Source organism: Xiphophorus hellerii, chromosome 15, assembly GCF_003331165.1.
Source record: "Xiphophorus hellerii strain 12219 chromosome 15, Xiphophorus_hellerii-4.1, whole genome shotgun sequence".
NCBI classification, from domain to species: domain Eukaryota; kingdom Metazoa; phylum Chordata; class Actinopteri; order Cyprinodontiformes; family Poeciliidae; genus Xiphophorus; species Xiphophorus hellerii.
In genome coordinates this window covers 12,750,930-12,768,024 of record NC_045686.1, presented here as the reverse complement: position 1 = coordinate 12,768,024, position 17,095 = coordinate 12,750,930, and the positions used below count along the sequence as shown (strand labels likewise).

The following is a 17,095-nucleotide window of genomic DNA, read 5'->3' as shown; positions in this document are numbered from 1 at the left end:
TATATGTCACACTTCCTGAAACTAATTTGTGAAATAATATCTAAATTAAATAAATGGCGTGAAAAGTTATGTGAATGTGAGTGGGATAATGCCACAAAAGTGTTTAAAAAGACTGTGAAATCAAGCTAAACCTGTTACTTCAAATAGACATGAGGCAGAGTCCTTTCAAGACTCTGCTTTGTCCCCAATTGATCTACACTTATTTATAGCTACTATTTATAACCTACTGTGCTTTATCTAAGCAAAATATAGCTTGGCCAACTACTTCTAGCAACCCCTTCCTAAGTTAACTCATTAAGATTTCTGCAATTTGACCCGGAAGTATGTAATGTACCGCATGCAGGACGCAAAAGTGCTAAGAGTTATCGTTGTTGCGCACCGGTGGCCATAAATAGATGTGTGTCTGGTATCAGTGAGATTCTTGGCATGGATTCCCAGGCCATAGGGTCAGTTCTGTTGTTAGTTTGGCTTTGGTGCAAATGAGAATTATCTAATTACTGGGCATCCAAAGCAGTTGGTCTTAACACTAAGCTGTATCTAGGCTTGTGCCCAAACCAGTATCACTCGTTGAATGAAACTGTGAATTAAATGCAAGCAGATGACCAACAGTAACAATCAGAAGATTTAAAATCCTAAAGCGATATTCACTGCTTTGCTCCTCCTTCACAGCATCACGAGATGCATCAAAAGGCTCTTCACTGCCATGCATTGCTTTGTGAGTAGAAGACGATGGTTTGATTTCAGTTGTGGTATAAGCTACGTGCTACAGACCTGATGGCCAGCTATGTTTAGAAGCACAGTAATCGGTATGAAAGGTTTCAGCAACACAGCCGCACAGGGACAGATGGAAGCATATTAGATCAGCCTTAGGGGCTTTGAGTGTTGCCTGGAAACAATTAGCAGTTTAAAAAACTTTAAACAGCTTACCACCACCGAGACGCGGGAATTATGTGGCAAGTGAGAAAACGTGCTCCACAATACTCAGGACTGTTGCTCTCGATAATACAGATTTTATTTATTATACACAGGAGTCCTCAAGGCACCAAACCCTCTCGTTGATCTCCTCTTTTTCACAAACAGTTGAGATAAACTGTTCAGTATTTTGTGACACAAGCATCTAATCCTAATTTTAGTTTTTATACATGAATGTTTTGTATTGATATTCATCTCCCTTTAACCTTGTCTGATTTTGAAACATTAGAATCATGCATTTATTTTATTTCACAAGACAAACCAACACAAACTAGGAGGAGGTGGAGGAAAAGGATACATGAATATTATTATTTTCACATTAAAATCCTTAAGGTGTGATGTTCATTTTCAATCAAGCCCCTGAGTCAATCTTGCTATCAAAGCACCTGCAAAAACATCTTAAAGTTTTTCAGGGTATGTTACTGTCAGATTTTCACATCTAGACACTGAAATGTTTGTAAAATCATCTTTGCAAAATAGTTCAGGCTCAGAGTGGAGTGTCTGGAAACATTTTACATTCTTCCACAATTGTTTTGATTGGGTTTGAGGCTGAGCTTTGTCAAGATCATTTTAACGGGTGCACATGTAATTTGATCAAAACCATGCCATCGTAGCTCAGGTTGTATGTTAGGCTTGGTGTTGTGCTGGAAGCTGAATGCCTGCCCCAGTAAAGTATCTTTCGCAGCCTGCAAGCTTCTCCGGCTTCTTTCATTTCCCTGTCTACTCTGTTCGTTTCTTGCCACACACAGCATTTCATATGTACACAAATACTGCAAGAAAACGATCAGTTTCAATTAGAAACAGATACTAAAAAAACACCGTGGACGATAGTGGATGTAATCAAAAGGTTTTAATAGAGTTTTTACAAATAATTATTATCTGAAAAGGAAAATATATATATATATGTTCTACATTTTTATTAAGCTGCTACCCTCGCGATCCGACCCCGGATAAGAAGAAAATGGATGGATGGGTGGATTTTTATATGTAATAAAAGTTAAATAACCAGAGTTTGGATGTGGGAAAAAATAGTGGGGCACTTACATAGAAGGCATAAACAGTGCCTGTGCAATGCAGGCTGGATTATTATTACAGCATGTGAAATATTAAATTTCTCTTGGATTGGTTATTATTTCATGAAACACAAAGCAAAGGCTTAGCGCACAAAATCTTAAAGAGGCATCTTTATTAACCAAATGAATCGCTGTTTTTACCTTTAAAACAATGTTTTAAGAGAAAGTCTAACACGGGTAGTTTCATTTGCACCTGCATGCAGCCGAATCCCTTCTGGGAGCTGAAGAGGTGGTGGGTGAGTCAGCCCGGCTGTTTTTGAGCCGGCAGATTCTAAAGACCTTTTGGCAGTGTTTTTATTTGTATACAGCCTGTAATTGTACAGACAGATCACGCAGTAAGCAAGGGGGCAGAAGCAGTGTGCGAGGCATCGCCTCTGTGACACAGTGGGGGCTAACTACATGAACAAGACTGCATGGAAAAAGAGTTGCGAATATGGTTTTGTTTTAATGCTATTTCATTGACGTGTCGGTGCTGTCTTAAATAGATGAGAGTATTGCATTTATCCTGGCCCCGTCTTGAGGACAGTGAACTCAGCTTTGCAGGGCAGCGAGAGTGGCTGCTGACTAATTAATCCTCTTAGTGTTCTTCACTCCGCAGCTTCGCTTTGTGGCATTTGTTGACTTCATTTCAAAAGCGTCCAGGTGGTGACCTACAACTTACCAGGAGCCAGTTCACACATCTTTGATGGGAAGATAACTTTAGTGCAGGAGTTCTCATTACCTCAGGATTTACACTATTTTTTCCCCCCCTGTATGGGATACATCTTTATTACGACATCTGTCTACAATTGCTGTGCAATGGAGTCAGCAGAAGTGGATTATGACAAGCTGGTTACATCTATCCTAGGACAAATGCTGGATTTGAGGAGTGGGGGCATAATACGTAAAACAAAAGAGGTTAGTACTCTACATGATACAAATTACCCAGAATAGTTATAAAAACAGTATACAGGACTCCAACATTGAAACAAATACGTATTGGTAACTGACAGGCTCGAGTAATTAAACATGACCCACAAAGACAAACTCTGCTTGTTCCCACTTTTATTTCCTTTTTCTAAATGCCCAGATGACAAAGCGTTTGTTTTAAACAGATTTTTTTTATTATTTTACGTCCAGCCTGTTGTGTGTGTGGACACATAATCTTAGAGAGAAGGAGATTGGTGACAGTGGACTTTTAGAGGCTTGGAATGCAGGCAAGAAGGACCTGGAGGAGTTTAATTCTCCATAAACCAGCTCAGAGCTAATTTTGGCTACCAGATAATTCAGTTGAAAGCTGCCTTCCTCATGGCACACACCTTGTCAACACGTGGAGCCAAACAAGTCTTATTTTGAGTGTTTGCTGCATACCCAAATCTGTCTCAGGAATCTCAAAACAGATCAGATCTAAAACAGATCTAAATGTTCATCAGGGCTGCAAAGCTCCACTTTAAATCCTATTGCTTTGTTCAGTTGCACATGAACAGAAATGTTGAAAACACTAAATGTTGAAGACATTTCGGTTCCTTTTCCGATTTGCGGAATTATTGTATTATTTTATCACCAAGACCCTGGCATAATTCCAGGTGGATGTTTGACTGCTATGCTTGTGAGATATTATTCAGATTAACATGCTTTATCTGTCCCAGACAAGTTCTAATTTAAAAATAGTTTGTCTTTTTTATCATTATCTTGAACCAAAAATCAAAATCAATGCCTGATTTTCATTGCTTAATTTTAAGTAAATTTTTATTATTGTGAGCATGGGGTAATTGTCCTGTGGCAAGACCAAGTTTTAATCAAATGGCTATTGATTTGAGGTGATATTGAAACATTTGGAGGTAGTCCTTCATTTAAATTTTTCCACCTAGACTGTGCAATGCACAGTTGAAGGGTTGGTGCTTCCATCACCATGCTTGACAGTTGGTAAAGTATTCTTAGGCATAAATGTCTAAATAGACACAAGGAACCTTCAGAATACATCCAGTAAATTTTGAATTTGTGCACATTGTTGATATTTTGAAGAATGAATCAACACAAATTGTATGTTGAATAATTGTTCCATCCCAGAAAAACAGTTGTTCAAATGCACCATTAAAAGCCCACTGAGCAGAACTTTGCACAAGCTAAAGACATGAACAACACAGTTTATATTAGATTAGGAACATTATGCTATCTGTGAAACATGGGTTTGCTGTATGAGGTCCAGGACAGATTATCATTGATGGAACCTGGATGTACCGGTATTTGGATAATGCTTAGATATCAACAAACAGCTATAGAACTTGGACGAGTGCTGAATGGTTAAGAGCAAAGACAATTCTGCTCAATAGTCAAGTCTAAGTACTGACCCGACTCCAATTAGAAAGGTTAAGCGAGAGTCTGAGTTGAAGAGTATACGAATAACATTAGTGTCTCAAAAAACACTTTAGCATCCTGGAAAAAAGCTTCTCTGCACATAGGAACTGGTAAAAATGACAAGATCTACTTCTTGTCAATCTTCTGATTGCCACTGTTTCTCCTTTCCTCTGGTACACCTCAAGTCTGCAGCTTCCTCCTGATCTAAGCCCAAGGGGTGATGCCAGCTGAGGTCACCATGGTGACCTTTGCTGACACCAGGCAGGTCTCTCCAATGGAGCTTCATGAACCTCCATGTCTGAGTGCCACGCTGTCTCCTGGGCTCAGGCGGAAAAAGATGCTGTGGCAGAACGCAGTGAAACACATCATTACCCAACAAGAGCTCAGCTCTCAGGTGATTCATGGTTCACTCTATACCTCAGTTTTTCTATGTTCAAGTTGCATTTGTCTAGTTGTTGATTTGAGGTGAGGTTGAGTAACACTAATTCTGTATTCCACCCAATTTGGGTCTTGTAGTAAAATAGAACCTCCGCATGAAGCTTCACAGTCGAAACCATGAAAATGTGCCAGTTATTTCATTCACTTTCTTTAAAATATGACAAAAGTAGACCAAATATAATGAGAAAAAATGAAAAAACATGTTTTCTTTCTCTCTAGTAAAGCCATTTTTCATTGCAAATCACTGATTTCCTGTTTTTCATCAGGTGGGTATGGAACCAGCTCGCAAAATCTTTGTGACTGATACCTACATAGATGAGATCAACAAACAAATCCGCAGCAAGGCCTCCCGTGGAGTCACAAAACGCCGCTCCTCCACATTCAGAGTCCATAGTCGAACCTCCACCAGCACGCATGGCAGCATCAGGGTTCCAACGCAGCACTACACCAGCGACGCTGACTTCTTCGTGCACTGGTGTAACACTGTTCACAGCGTTTACGTACCCATGCTGGGGCACACCTTCAAATCCCACGATCTGGAGAAACTCTACCAGCAATACTCCTCTCACCAGAGGAGGAACTCTCTAGCCATCACCAATGTAATCGATGCTGTGACTAAGCTCCACATGTTGGTTTTGTATCTGTCACTGGCCCCGGATGCTGTTACGGATCGTTTGCGTGGCTATTTGACTGGCATCTTCATGGTGCTAGCTATAGCTCTTTGCGTACTAGTATTAACCTGCAAAGACTCCATGTCCCCACAGTGGCTCCATTATGCTGGCTTTGCAAGTTGGCTGTCACAGACCACACAGATCCTAGGGGGCCTGGCTTATGGACTAGAAAAAGACCCATCATGGTATATTTTGTTCACACTGTTTGCAACATACACACTGCTGCCATTACCTCTGCTGTGGGCAATGTGTGCTGGCTTCCTCACCCCAATACTGCACATTTTGATGGAGATATGGTTCCACTACAATGATGCTTTGCTTTTGAATAAGGTAAGTAAAGCAAATATGAAAAGATTAGTTTTCACCCCAAAAAATCCTTCTAGAGACTCACAAGAAAAAAATGACAACATTTTGAGTTAGCGTGAAAAAAGACAAGTGTATCTAAAAAGAAGAAACATGAATGATCATTAATGTAAGAAGAAGCATTTGAAATTTGATGCAATTTGACCCAGTGAGGATTCTGCAAGACAGGAGAGATGTTGTTGGTCAAATGGCTTTTGGATATGACATGAGTGGCTGTGTTCTGGACTAAATGAAGTTTTATGAGTGACTTTCTGTGATAGGCAAGAAAATAGGGAGAGGATGATAAGGACCCACGGCGGATTCAGGTGTGCTGGACAAGGTTGCAGGAAATGGCTAAATAAAACTCATATATTTTTGTTCCTACTTTGGGTTTATTTTATTTTGTTGTTAGCTAGTTATTTCCTTAAACCTGTTTTGATCCAAATGTTCTAGATTTTCTCGTTTGAAATAAAATTTTAAAAATGTCCCATATCAACTCTGATTCCAGGTGTTTGCCAAAGGCCTGCTGTACATGGGCATGAACACAGCTGGCTTGTTCATCCACTATCTGACAGACCACGCCCAGCGACAGGTTTTTCTGGAGACGCGGCGCTGCATTGAGGGTCGCCTCAAACTTGAGCAAGAGAACCAAAGACAGGTACAAAGTGACAAAAAAAAAAAATCACCAGCTATTAATTTCTCAAATTTTTATTTTCATTCAACCTTTTAGATAATTATCAATCAACCAATCAAATTTTATTTGTATAGCACATTTCAGCAGCAAGGTATTTCAAAGTGCTTTACATTGTAACAAACACAAAAACACAAAGCTATGCAACATAGAATCAACAATCTAAACATTACATTAAGCCAAGTGCCATCGTTAAATTCGTAATTGATTACGTTTCAAATAGAACTATAAACAGGTGGGTTTTTAATCCAGCTTTATTATCATTCTTTTAAATTTTTTTGTTGTGATTGTCCTTGAATTGCCAGTCATTGATTACTTCCTTGTGCTGCTGCCTGACAGGAGCGACTGGTCCTGTCAATCCTCCCTCGTTTTGTTGCTTTAGAAATGATCGCTGACATGAGCTCCCTGGAGAACGAACTCAACCCCCACGAGTTTTATAAGATCTACATCCACCAGTATAAAGATGTCAGGTACTTACACTGGCACACATTTGTGATTGCGGATCTGCGATTCATGACCTTTATGATTGTGGACCTCTTGATTACCACCCATAATATAACCATGTTCAAATATGAATTAAAGCAAGTTAGGATTTAAAGGGTGATTATAACAAAGAGCAGAGAGAGACAAACAGAGCCAGTTCTTGCAAAAATGGCATCCTGGGTAGGGCCCTCTCTCTTTTGCCCAACAGTCAACAGAAAACACACTCACAAATATGCAGATTAGAGTAAGTTTCAAAGCTTTAAACTGTGGTTTTAATAATCTTAGTGAAGTTAAGAATTCTGTAGTTTAGTTCTAAACTGCAGAATTATGTAGTTTACAATACATTTTGAATTGCAAAAGGTATTTTTTGTAATTCAGAATACATTTTGAATTAGGCAAAATGTAAGGTTTTTTAATTAGGCAAAATCTTACATTTTGCCTAATTCAAAATGTAAGATTTTGAATTAGGTAAATGATAATTCTGTCCAGACTCATTAAAAATGTTTAAATTGCCCTTTAAATTCTATTCTTGTTTCTGTCTTCTCTCTAGCATCCTTTTTGCAGACATTAAGGGCTTCACCCAGTTGTCTATAAACCTGTCAGCCCAGGAAATGGTTCTAACCCTTAATGAGCTCTTTGGACGCTTTGACCGACTAGCTGAGGTTAGAACCTGCATCATTTCTCTGTGATCTCTCACATTCATCTGAGAATAATCAATCTGTTACATATTGAGTTCTTTTTTGGTAATGTTCAAGTATTGACGTCTAATGTTGTTTTTTTTGTTTTTTATCTCTAGCAAAACAAATTAATTGCAGTTCAACAACAAATATTAACCTTGTTTTACTCATGTGTTATGTCCTAATTTTTTCACAGGTGTGTATATTAAATTCTATATCTTTTTCTGCTGGCTGTATTCTAAAGAGCTTTTCTTTTATATCTTATCACAGGAGCATCACTGTTTGCGGATAAAGATACTGGGAGACTGTTACTATTGTGTTTCGGGGGTACCGGAGCCGCAGCTTGCTCATGCACGTTACTGCGTAGAAATGGGCCTGGCTATGATCAGCACAATACGGTCAGAGTTAATGTCCTTACAGAAAGAGAATGATATTTAATGAGTCTACATACCTGAATTGTGTGAATAAATGAAAACGCAAACTCTCAAGATTGCTCCGAGTTTGGGATCTTTTATGCTTTCTTCTTTTTGACGTGTTCAACTAGTTTCTTTCCAGTTAAAATCTGATTTGGACATGGAAGCTTGATTTTACGTCCATTAGTGGTCCCCAACCCCCGGGCTGTGGACCGGTACCGGTCCGTGGACCAATTGGTACTGGGCCGCGCAAGAAATAATGAAATACTTCCGTTTTATCTGTTGAGTCTGGAGGATCTTTTATTTGAAAATCCTTTAACACCCCCCCACGCCCCCGGTCCGCAGCAAATATCCGAAGTCTCGACCAGTCCGTGACACTAAAAAGGTTGGGGACCACTGCATTAAACCATTTCTGTATGTTTCACAGCCAGCATACCTAGGTGGGTCCTATCTGGGATAAATAGTGGCAAACAATATGGGTTCCAAGATTTTGGGCTGTGGTTTCCATAGTGGCCCTACATGGATTTGCCCAGATAGAAAACCTATTTGGGCCTAATGTTTCATCTGATCTAATCAGACCAAAGAAAAGAATCCCAGTTAAAGTTTAAGCACCCAGTGAGCAGTGGGCTTGATTTTAGCACTGAAATTTCATAAAATTCTTTAATTGCTTTAATGCCAGACTCGTCCAGAAGCAGCTGAACATTGACTTGGACATGAGGATCGGTATCCATTCCGGCTCCATTCTCTGTGGGGTGCTGGGCTTGCAGAAATGGCAGTTTGATGTCTGGTCCTGGGATGTGAGCATCGCCAACAAACTGGAAGCAGGAGGAATACCTGGGTGGGTGTACCATGAATAAGCACAGAGAAGCACCTGAATGGTCACTTTTGACATGTGATGAGAAGATGCGTAACCCGTGTTTGTTTTTTGTCACTTATCCAGACGTATCCACATCTCCAGGGCTACCCTGGATTGCCTGGGAACTACATACAAGACGGAAGACGGTCATGGCCGTGACAGGAATGAGTTTCTGCGAAAACACAACATCGACACCTTCTTTATTTGTCCTCAAGAAGGCAGGAATCAAGACGGCCATCCTGAGCCCATAAAAGTCCAGAAGAGAATTCGGACCTGGAATCCAGAGATCCCTTTTGGTCATGCTATCGATATGAACTGCGTAAGCGTAGGGACACAAAATAGATTTAAGGAGTTTACATTTATGTGCTTATTATTTAGCTTTTTAGTTGCTTCAGTCTTTTTTTATGTTGTTCCTCCACAGATTCTGGCCTCGTTCACCAACGGCTCTCTGCCCAGTTTATGGCAGTGCACCTCCAGAGAGATAAACAAACGGATCAAACACGCTATCGAGGTTCGAAGCAGTGAGCGCATGCGCAAGGAGCACATCACTGCTCTGACCCTGGTGTTCAAAGACACACACATAGAGAACAAGGTACAGCATAGTTGCAGTTCATAATCAGTCTATGGAGGTAATGTAGTTCTCAGTGTTAAGAAATTAATATCACAGATTTTTCTAAATAGTTTAAATGAACTACAACAAGTTACTTTGTTTTTATTTAGTTCTCCCAGATCAGAGATGAAATGTTTAACTCCAACATGGTCTGCTCCTTCATCGTGCTCCTCTTCCTCATGGCTACCCAGGCCGTCATCCCTACTCCCAGGTGTGAAGATGCTGAGCTGTTTCATGTTTTTTTGTGATGCAGGAAGCATGAAGAATTAGAGTTGCAGACTATTAAAGATATGGAGCATTGCACCTAAATACTTGACAGACTATTTAACAGACTGCCAGCATTTAAGAAATATAATGACGTCTCAAAAAACAACTGTGAGATAAAGAGAGAACTAAAAAAAAGGCTTAAGCAAAACTATACTTTTTTGGAATTGTTCCTAAGTAGGCAAAAATCTGAATGAAACCCCCCCCCCCCAAAACAATCAAATGCAGAATGTATAGAAAGAGATAGCAGAGAATGACTTCTTACCATCCTGTCCGATTTTCTGTCCTGGATTAACATTTTTTCTCCTCTTGTCCCTGCTGGGTGCTCCACCTGCAGACTGTTCCCCGCTGTCCTCCAGTTTTTCCTCTTTCTTCTTGCCTACTGGCTACTGCTGCTGGTTGCCCTCGCCGAGGAGTTCAAGTGGACTCCAGTTGCTTTGCAGAAGTTCTGCTGCTGGATCCACGAAAACAACAGTGCCCGAAACCTCCTCACTCTCACAGCCATCATCACCAACTTTAGCTTGGCTTCGACTGACTTGGTGAGAGTTGGAATGGACACAAGGGATGAGAAAATGCAACATACATACATACACTGCAGTTTTATTAAAGATAGAAGACATTTATTTCACAAGTGTATAGAGTGAAAACGTGTATCTTCACAAGTAAAGTGCAAAGTTTCCATTATGACAGCTTGTTTGTTGCTGCCACCATGTGGCCAAAGATCTCCTTTTGAAACGTAGCCAAAACAGTTCAGCACTTTGTTTGCAAGTATATGGAACAATAAAATTCAAATAGATCATGTAAAGTGAACAGTTTTTTACGTTGTGTGTTGCATGTAGGTGTGGTGTGTCCTAACAGCTTCTGAAGAAGCTGACATAATGGAGAAGAAGAGCCCAGGCTCACATTCAGTCTCCATCTGCGTTTATCCTGAGGTAGAGACAGAATGGTTTCGTTTCATCTTGTTTCACATACTGGTCACATCGCATTTTATTTTCTTTAACACATTTTCAAAAAGGTATTTTTCTAGGCCACGCTCTTTGGCCCTCCGGATAAAGATGTGCAACATTTCTTTGTACATAGTCTCTTCTATGTTTCTTCTGTTTTTATATCACATGTTGGTAATTGCAAACACCCTTTAGTGACCAGTTTTACATTTTCTGGCAAAGGCAACTAAATTTTTATTTAAAACTTTCTAGTATTTGAAGGACCTCATGATGTCTTGATCTTTAATAACACTTCATAGAGCTTTGGAATAGAAACAGTCCCAAAGCATCACACATCCTTTACTGTGCTCAACAGTGGGCAATAATTATTTTCCCACATATTCATTCTTTGCTTCAGCACAGATCCAACCAAAGTGTTTGTATGACGGTGCTACAAAAAGTGCACATGCAAAGACAAAAAGTGTGTTTATTGCAGAAAATAAGGTGACTTTATTTGAAAATAGATATCACTTGTTCTTGAAAATCTCAGTAGCCTCATCTCTATCAGTTCCAGTCAAGGTGGTAGTAATGTGAGTTTATTTACATTTGTGATGGTAGGACAGAAGTCCTTTGATTTTTTTTGGCATGGCATTCTCCCAGTTAACTGATTGGCAAATAGAAATATTTGTTTATGTAATCTTGGGGCCCCAAGATTCTTCTATTAAAAAAAATATTGTGTTTACCATCTTACTTTCATGTATCCCCCAACGTAGTGGCAGGTGGGTTAGAGAAATCCTCCACTGCATTTACACTGTTGTGGAACTGAAAGTCCTGGATTACTTGGAAAAAGTTCCTAAACACTGGTTAACTTCTAGGAACATATTTATTCAAGACTGAACTATGAAAGGCTTTAGCTTCTGTTTTAGCGCCGTTATTAGGGCTCCCACTAATTGGATCGAAGGACTTTTACGCATCTCCAACGGGGTTTTCAATAAATGTGGAGAGAGTTGTAGATAACTCTAGATAAAAATCTTCCTGTCCTCTCTGCTATATCTTCGTCCCTTTAGATCTTCGTGCTGAGTGGCGTGGTCGCCATGGTGACATGTGCCGTGTTTCTGCGCTTGAACTCCCTGCTGAAGCTGGCGGTGCTGCTGATGGTGGTGATGGTGTACTCCTACCTCATACACCTCGCCTTTGTCACGCTCACACGTAGCGACGTCCAGCACAGGTCAGTTTGTTTACGGTTGATTTTACATTTTGCCAACAAGCCGGTCCGTTCGAATGCAAGATGAATTTGTAAAAATTTTTATTCCTCTCTGTTATTTCAGGTCCCACTATATCAGGAGAAAATGGATTTCCATTCTTCTCATGGCGACGTTTATTGTAGCAGTCTTCTACAACGGGCGGCAGGTATTTGTGAGATGATTATTTTCTCCGTATTCCCTGTTCACTGTGTAGCTGAGACATCTTCATGTTTTCAACCTGCATTCCAGAGTGGATGGTGACTCTGTCTGTTTGCGTTCCAGTGGGAGGCCACTGCCAGACTGGACTTCTTGTGGCGTCTGCAGGCTCAGCAGGAGGTGGAGGACATGAGGGAGCTGCGAGAACACAACGAGTGTTTGTTGCACAACATCCTGCCCTTGCATGTCGCACAGCATTTTCTGGAGCGCAGCAGACATGATGAGGTAAGGGTGGCATCTCTTCCCAGAGGCTGCTGAGTCATTTTATGGCCCATTCTGTGAATGCACAACCTGGGTTAGCGCTGAATGATGAATGTAGACTCACCAATCGGGCTTTTCCTGGCCGATACCGATGTCCAGTATTTTCTTTAAGTGAAAATTGTTCAGATTTTACCTGACTCCGATTTTTTATATTATAAAGGCTAAACTTTCTTTGAGAAAAGGGGAAACGTGCAGCGAATTCTTCGATAGAGGTAATGTTTATGAATTTTCACATAAACATTACCTGTAGGATCTTTTGATTCCTACAAAAAATGTAGGAATCACAAGATCATGTTGATTATGTTCCAAATCATTTTCAGATTTTAATAACACCCCCCAAAATTAAAACATGTACGGTACATGTTGTTGGTTGTTGTGCTTATTGACCAAAACTAGTGCGATTTATTAGTTTAATGCATTTAATGAGTAAAGGAAAAATCAGCAATCAGAGGAAAATCGGTTGCTTCAGGTCTCCAGCTGTTTGATCGATTAATCTCTATTAATGTGTTTGTCACAATTTTCATTGTAGGACCTTTATTCCCAGTCCTATGATGAAGTGGGTGTTATGTTTGCTTCTGTTGCTGGGTTTAATGAGTACTTTGAGCAAAAGGAGGTCAAACATGAAGGAGTGGACTGTCTCCGACTGCTGAACGAGATTATAGCCGGCTTCGATGAGGTGAGTATGTAGCAGGAGACCGCGGGATCTGTATTAGTTTGCCTCTTGGAGTAACTAGTATGTGCCTGGCAAAAATAACAGAAATAATTACAAAGCATAGATGTAAAAAGTTAAGCTTTTGCTCTGTTGCTTATTTCTTCTAACAAGCTATTGGAGGAATCTTATTTCCACTACGTGGAGAAGATCAAGACAATTGGAAGCTGTTACATGGCAGCATCTGGTTTAGCTCCAAACAAACAGGTGAGATTTTACACTTTCATGGTTTTACCTAAAACAGAATCGGTACTCCAACATTTCTGTTCTGTTTTTAGTAAAACAGAAAGTAAGACAGAATGACTGCTGTGACTAAGATGAGTGTATATAAACTTCTTCCACTGTTCTACAAAACGTTTTGGATCATCAGATAAAGTTTAGTCAGTTTTTATTTCTGGCACATGACTTGGCTTCACAGGCCCGTATCGATCTGCATTTTTTTCCTAGGGATCATTGAATGAGTGGAATCACTTGAGTGAGCTGGTTTTGTTTGCTTTGGCGATGCAGGAGATTTTAAGAGAGATAAACAACCACTCTGCCCAAAGTTTTGAGCTGCGTGTGGGTAAGTAACTGGGCTCCTACACGTAGCTCCTTCCACCCGTGTTAAAGAAGGGTAAAAAAGCCTGAAAATTAACTCAACTTTACCATATCCTAAGACAAAAACTTATGGTGAAAACAAACCACCACACACTATCATGAAATAATAGTTGGGGTTTTATTGTTTAGTTTTTTAGCACCTTTCACTTCATATCTTATGCTCTCTTTCTTCTCATGCCACAGGTATTCTATGAGTCTTAGGCCTAAGTATTGAGATGGTTATGGAAGATGATTTACTTATATATGTCTTACTTATTTGGCTAAATCAATTGATGACACATTTTTACTTTTCTGGTAGAAGCCACCAGATTTCTATTGAAACTTTTCAAGATGCCAAACAATCCAAGAAGGTCTTAAAGGTCTATGGACAAGAAACTGTGACGTCCTGTTGTAATGTCTTTGGCCACCAACCTCCAACCAAATACTTAATTAACACTGGACTCTTCCAGGTATTGCCCATGGACCGGTGATTGCAGGTGTGATCGGTGCCAGCAAACCCCAGTATGATATCTGGGGATCGACAGTGAACTTGGCCAGTCGCATGGACAGCACAGGTGTGAGCGGACGCATCCAGGTTCCTGAGGCCACCCGCAAGATCTTGGCAGAATGGGGATTCGTTCTTAAACTTCGAGGAGAGATATTTATTAAGGGGGTAAGATAAAGTGTCTCATGGAGATAGTAAGTCATAAGAATGCAATTTTAAGTCATTTCTAGGCTCAGTTAGGGATAAAAATATTTGAATTCACACTAAGAGCTTTCTAAAAGCAGAAAATTACATACTATACACAAATATTCACACCATTTTTTTAAGATTTTGAACTGAACTTTGACTTGGTCATCCTAACAGACATACTGTATACTTTGAACTGAATAGCAAAAGTGAGGACTTATTTCTTCTTTTAACAGCTTTATTTTTGCTTCTCTTCTTTAAAGTTCTGGTTTGTGTAGTGCACATGTACTTCTTCACAATTATATTCTACTTTGTGTTGATCCACATGAAATCTCAGCAGCATACACAAATATTTGTTGTGGTAACATAACAAGATGTAGGAAACAAAATACCTCAAAAGTGATGAATACTTTTGCAAGACTTTGCTTGTATAAATACTGTATGCCTTAGTAAACTGCATTGACTGTGGCTTAAAAACGATCTTCTGCATTTTATTTCTCCTCTTGATGCCTTAGGTAAGTGAATGCCAGGGGAAAGTTCGTACATATTTCATAAGCACCATGCGCAGTAAGAGGGGCAGAGTTGGAGGAGAGAAGTGTTCAGGGGGCCGAGCGGGAGGTCGCATGACCCTGGCCGGAGTGGTGCACGGCCTCGTCCAGGCCAGGCACAAGGAGAAGATGAGAGAAGCCAATGGGAACTTTGGTTTAACCCCCTGCAAACTGCACTGCTGAATGCTGCAAGAAGTAAACCACATGGTCTAAAAATGGTGTTTCTCCTAGTTTACAGGATAAAGTAAAAACTTGCCAAAAAATCTTGTTCTGGTTTCTTCTGCGCTCCTCCGACTGGGAAAGTGCTTTGTGACTTCTTAATCTATGTGGGGAAGGTTCAGAATGGTGTTTTCTGAACATTGCTTTGAAATTAACTTGAAGACATCTTTTATGCCATTTTGTTTAGTTAAGGAAAAGCCAACGATTCTTTGCTGGGACGATATTCTGGCTAGATGACAGACTTTTGAACCAAAACACAGAATACCTCAATAAGACCAGCTCAAATGGCCTATTAAACTGTGAACAAATGTTTTTACTTCATTGTTGTTCACCTATTTAGTACTGTTAACAGCTACATTCTGTGTATTCATGTTATTTCCTGTTTGGTTTCTCTCTTTTTTTGTCTTTGTATGAATTAAAAACTCATGCAACTCTTCTCTTCTTGTAAATCACAGTAAAAAGAATGTAATTTGTTTAATTAACCATATATTTTATATCAGATCTGATGCAGTATGTGCTGGTTATTTTGTGCTCTTATTGTGCAGTCATAAGTAATATACAGATATTTTTGTTTTTTTTAAACAGAAAAAAGTTTTATTCATTTTACAGACATGCATTGTATTTTACATTGCATTGTATTACCCTTTTTTTATAACTTAAGCCAATAAAATGGGCAAAGGGAAATTTGTGTCTCCTGTTTATTTTTTTGTTTGTTTAGGTTAGTTTTTTTTTGTTTGTTTTTTATAAATCAAATACCTTTAACAGATTAGAAGGTTTTTTTCTTCTTCTAAATTTTACCAGAACACTAGCACCAGACTGTGTAAAGAAATCGTATTTTATAACGGTATTAGTGAAATCCTGAGTTTGACTTTTCTGCATCTCCATTGGTCATGACTGCAACTACCGCGGGTATTCGCTGACAATCGTCTATTTCGAAGATGGTTCACTCGCTGGTATAAAGAATGTAATCACAAAAGATAATAGCTATAGATTTAAGGACCCAAGGTTCAGACTAGCAGATTTTACCCAGAATATGAAATGCATTAAAGATAAAGACGTGAAACAGTTTGAATAAAACAAGAAAAATTAGTTGATGTGAAATAAGACTTGCTAGGCAACAACAATAGGAGTTAACCGTAAATAATAAAGATGTAGAACAGATAAAGTGCAAATTGAAGAACAGATTACCTGATGCAACGTGATCACATAATGTGTGGAAACAGAAAGATGAGCAATAAAATGTGAAATTATGCAAAAAAATCTTCAATATTTTAAAAAAATAAAATGGACATTTATTTTAGTACCCCCATTACTATGGTGCTCCTAAATAAAATTCAGTGCACCTAGCTGTCTTTAGTTGTCATATAATTAGTAACTAGAATGTGCCTTTGTGTAATTTTACCTCAATAACCACACCTTCACATAACTTCAAGAGGTCTTTTTTTTTAGACAATATTATTGAACAGGCAGCGTCAGGAAGACCAAGGATACACCAGACATGTCAGGGATTAGGTTGTAGTCGAGAAGTTTCCAAACTTTGAATCTATGACAGAACACTGCTAATGCGTTGTTTGAAAATGGAGAAAGTATGGAAAGGTTGGCATTAATCAGAAAAGCAGCTGAGAAGACACAAGCAAACTCTGAGAAACTGAAGAAACAGTTCAGGTGTGAGAATCTGCTGATAACTATTAGTCATGGACTACACAAATCTGGCATTTTGGGGGAAGGGACAAAAATTCCTGTTTGCAGCTTGTGACATTACAAGTTATTGCTTAATTTGAGTCTCTCAGTGAAAAGCTTTTGTGCCCTGAACTCATGATGAAACACAGTGGTGGCAACTTCAATGGGAATGGGGAAGCCGGCCAAAACTGGTGGGAAGAT

General features: G+C 39.4%; 1 protein-coding gene across 2 annotated transcripts; it reads left to right on the top strand.

The window, feature by feature from the left end:
• Positions 1–3,447: 3,447 nt before the first annotated feature.
• LOC116734023 (adenylate cyclase type 8) lies at positions 3,448–15,872 on the top strand. 2 transcript variants are annotated; one of them, XM_032585126.1, is made up of 20 exons: positions 3,448–4,776; positions 5,087–5,821; positions 6,342–6,491; positions 6,864–6,994; positions 7,558–7,669; positions 7,955–8,082; positions 8,777–8,935; positions 9,038–9,272; positions 9,375–9,545; positions 9,674–9,774; positions 10,165–10,366; positions 10,667–10,759; positions 11,818–11,978; positions 12,079–12,160; positions 12,277–12,435; positions 13,001–13,147; positions 13,295–13,387; positions 13,628–13,742; positions 14,227–14,429; positions 14,963–15,872. In XM_032585126.1, the coding sequence occupies exons 1-20, from the start codon at positions 4,603–4,605 to the stop codon at positions 15,176–15,178; spliced, it is 3,567 nt and encodes a 1,188-aa protein (XP_032441017.1). In that variant the 5' UTR covers positions 3,448–4,602; the 3' UTR covers positions 15,179–15,872. The 2 variants fall into 2 exon arrangements, with proteins under 2 accessions (XP_032441017.1, XP_032441018.1); XM_032585127.1 differs by lacking the exons at positions 13,628–13,742; positions 14,963–15,872 and having other exon boundaries at positions 14,227–14,413.
• Positions 15,873–17,095: the final 1,223 nt, after the last annotated feature.

Excerpts from the sequence above, each read along its gene's own strand:
- LOC116734023 (XM_032585126.1), top strand. The coding sequence starts at position 4,603 with ATGCCAGCTGAGGTCACCATGGTGACCTTTGCTGACACCAGGCAGGTC. Across the intron at positions 12,436-13,000 it reads AGCGCAGCAGACATGATGAG|GACCTTTATTCCCAGTCCTA; the intron begins GTAAGGGTGGCA and ends TTTTCATTGTAG. Across the intron at positions 13,743-14,226 it reads AAGTTTTGAGCTGCGTGTGG|GTATTGCCCATGGACCGGTG; the intron begins GTAAGTAACTGG and ends GGACTCTTCCAG.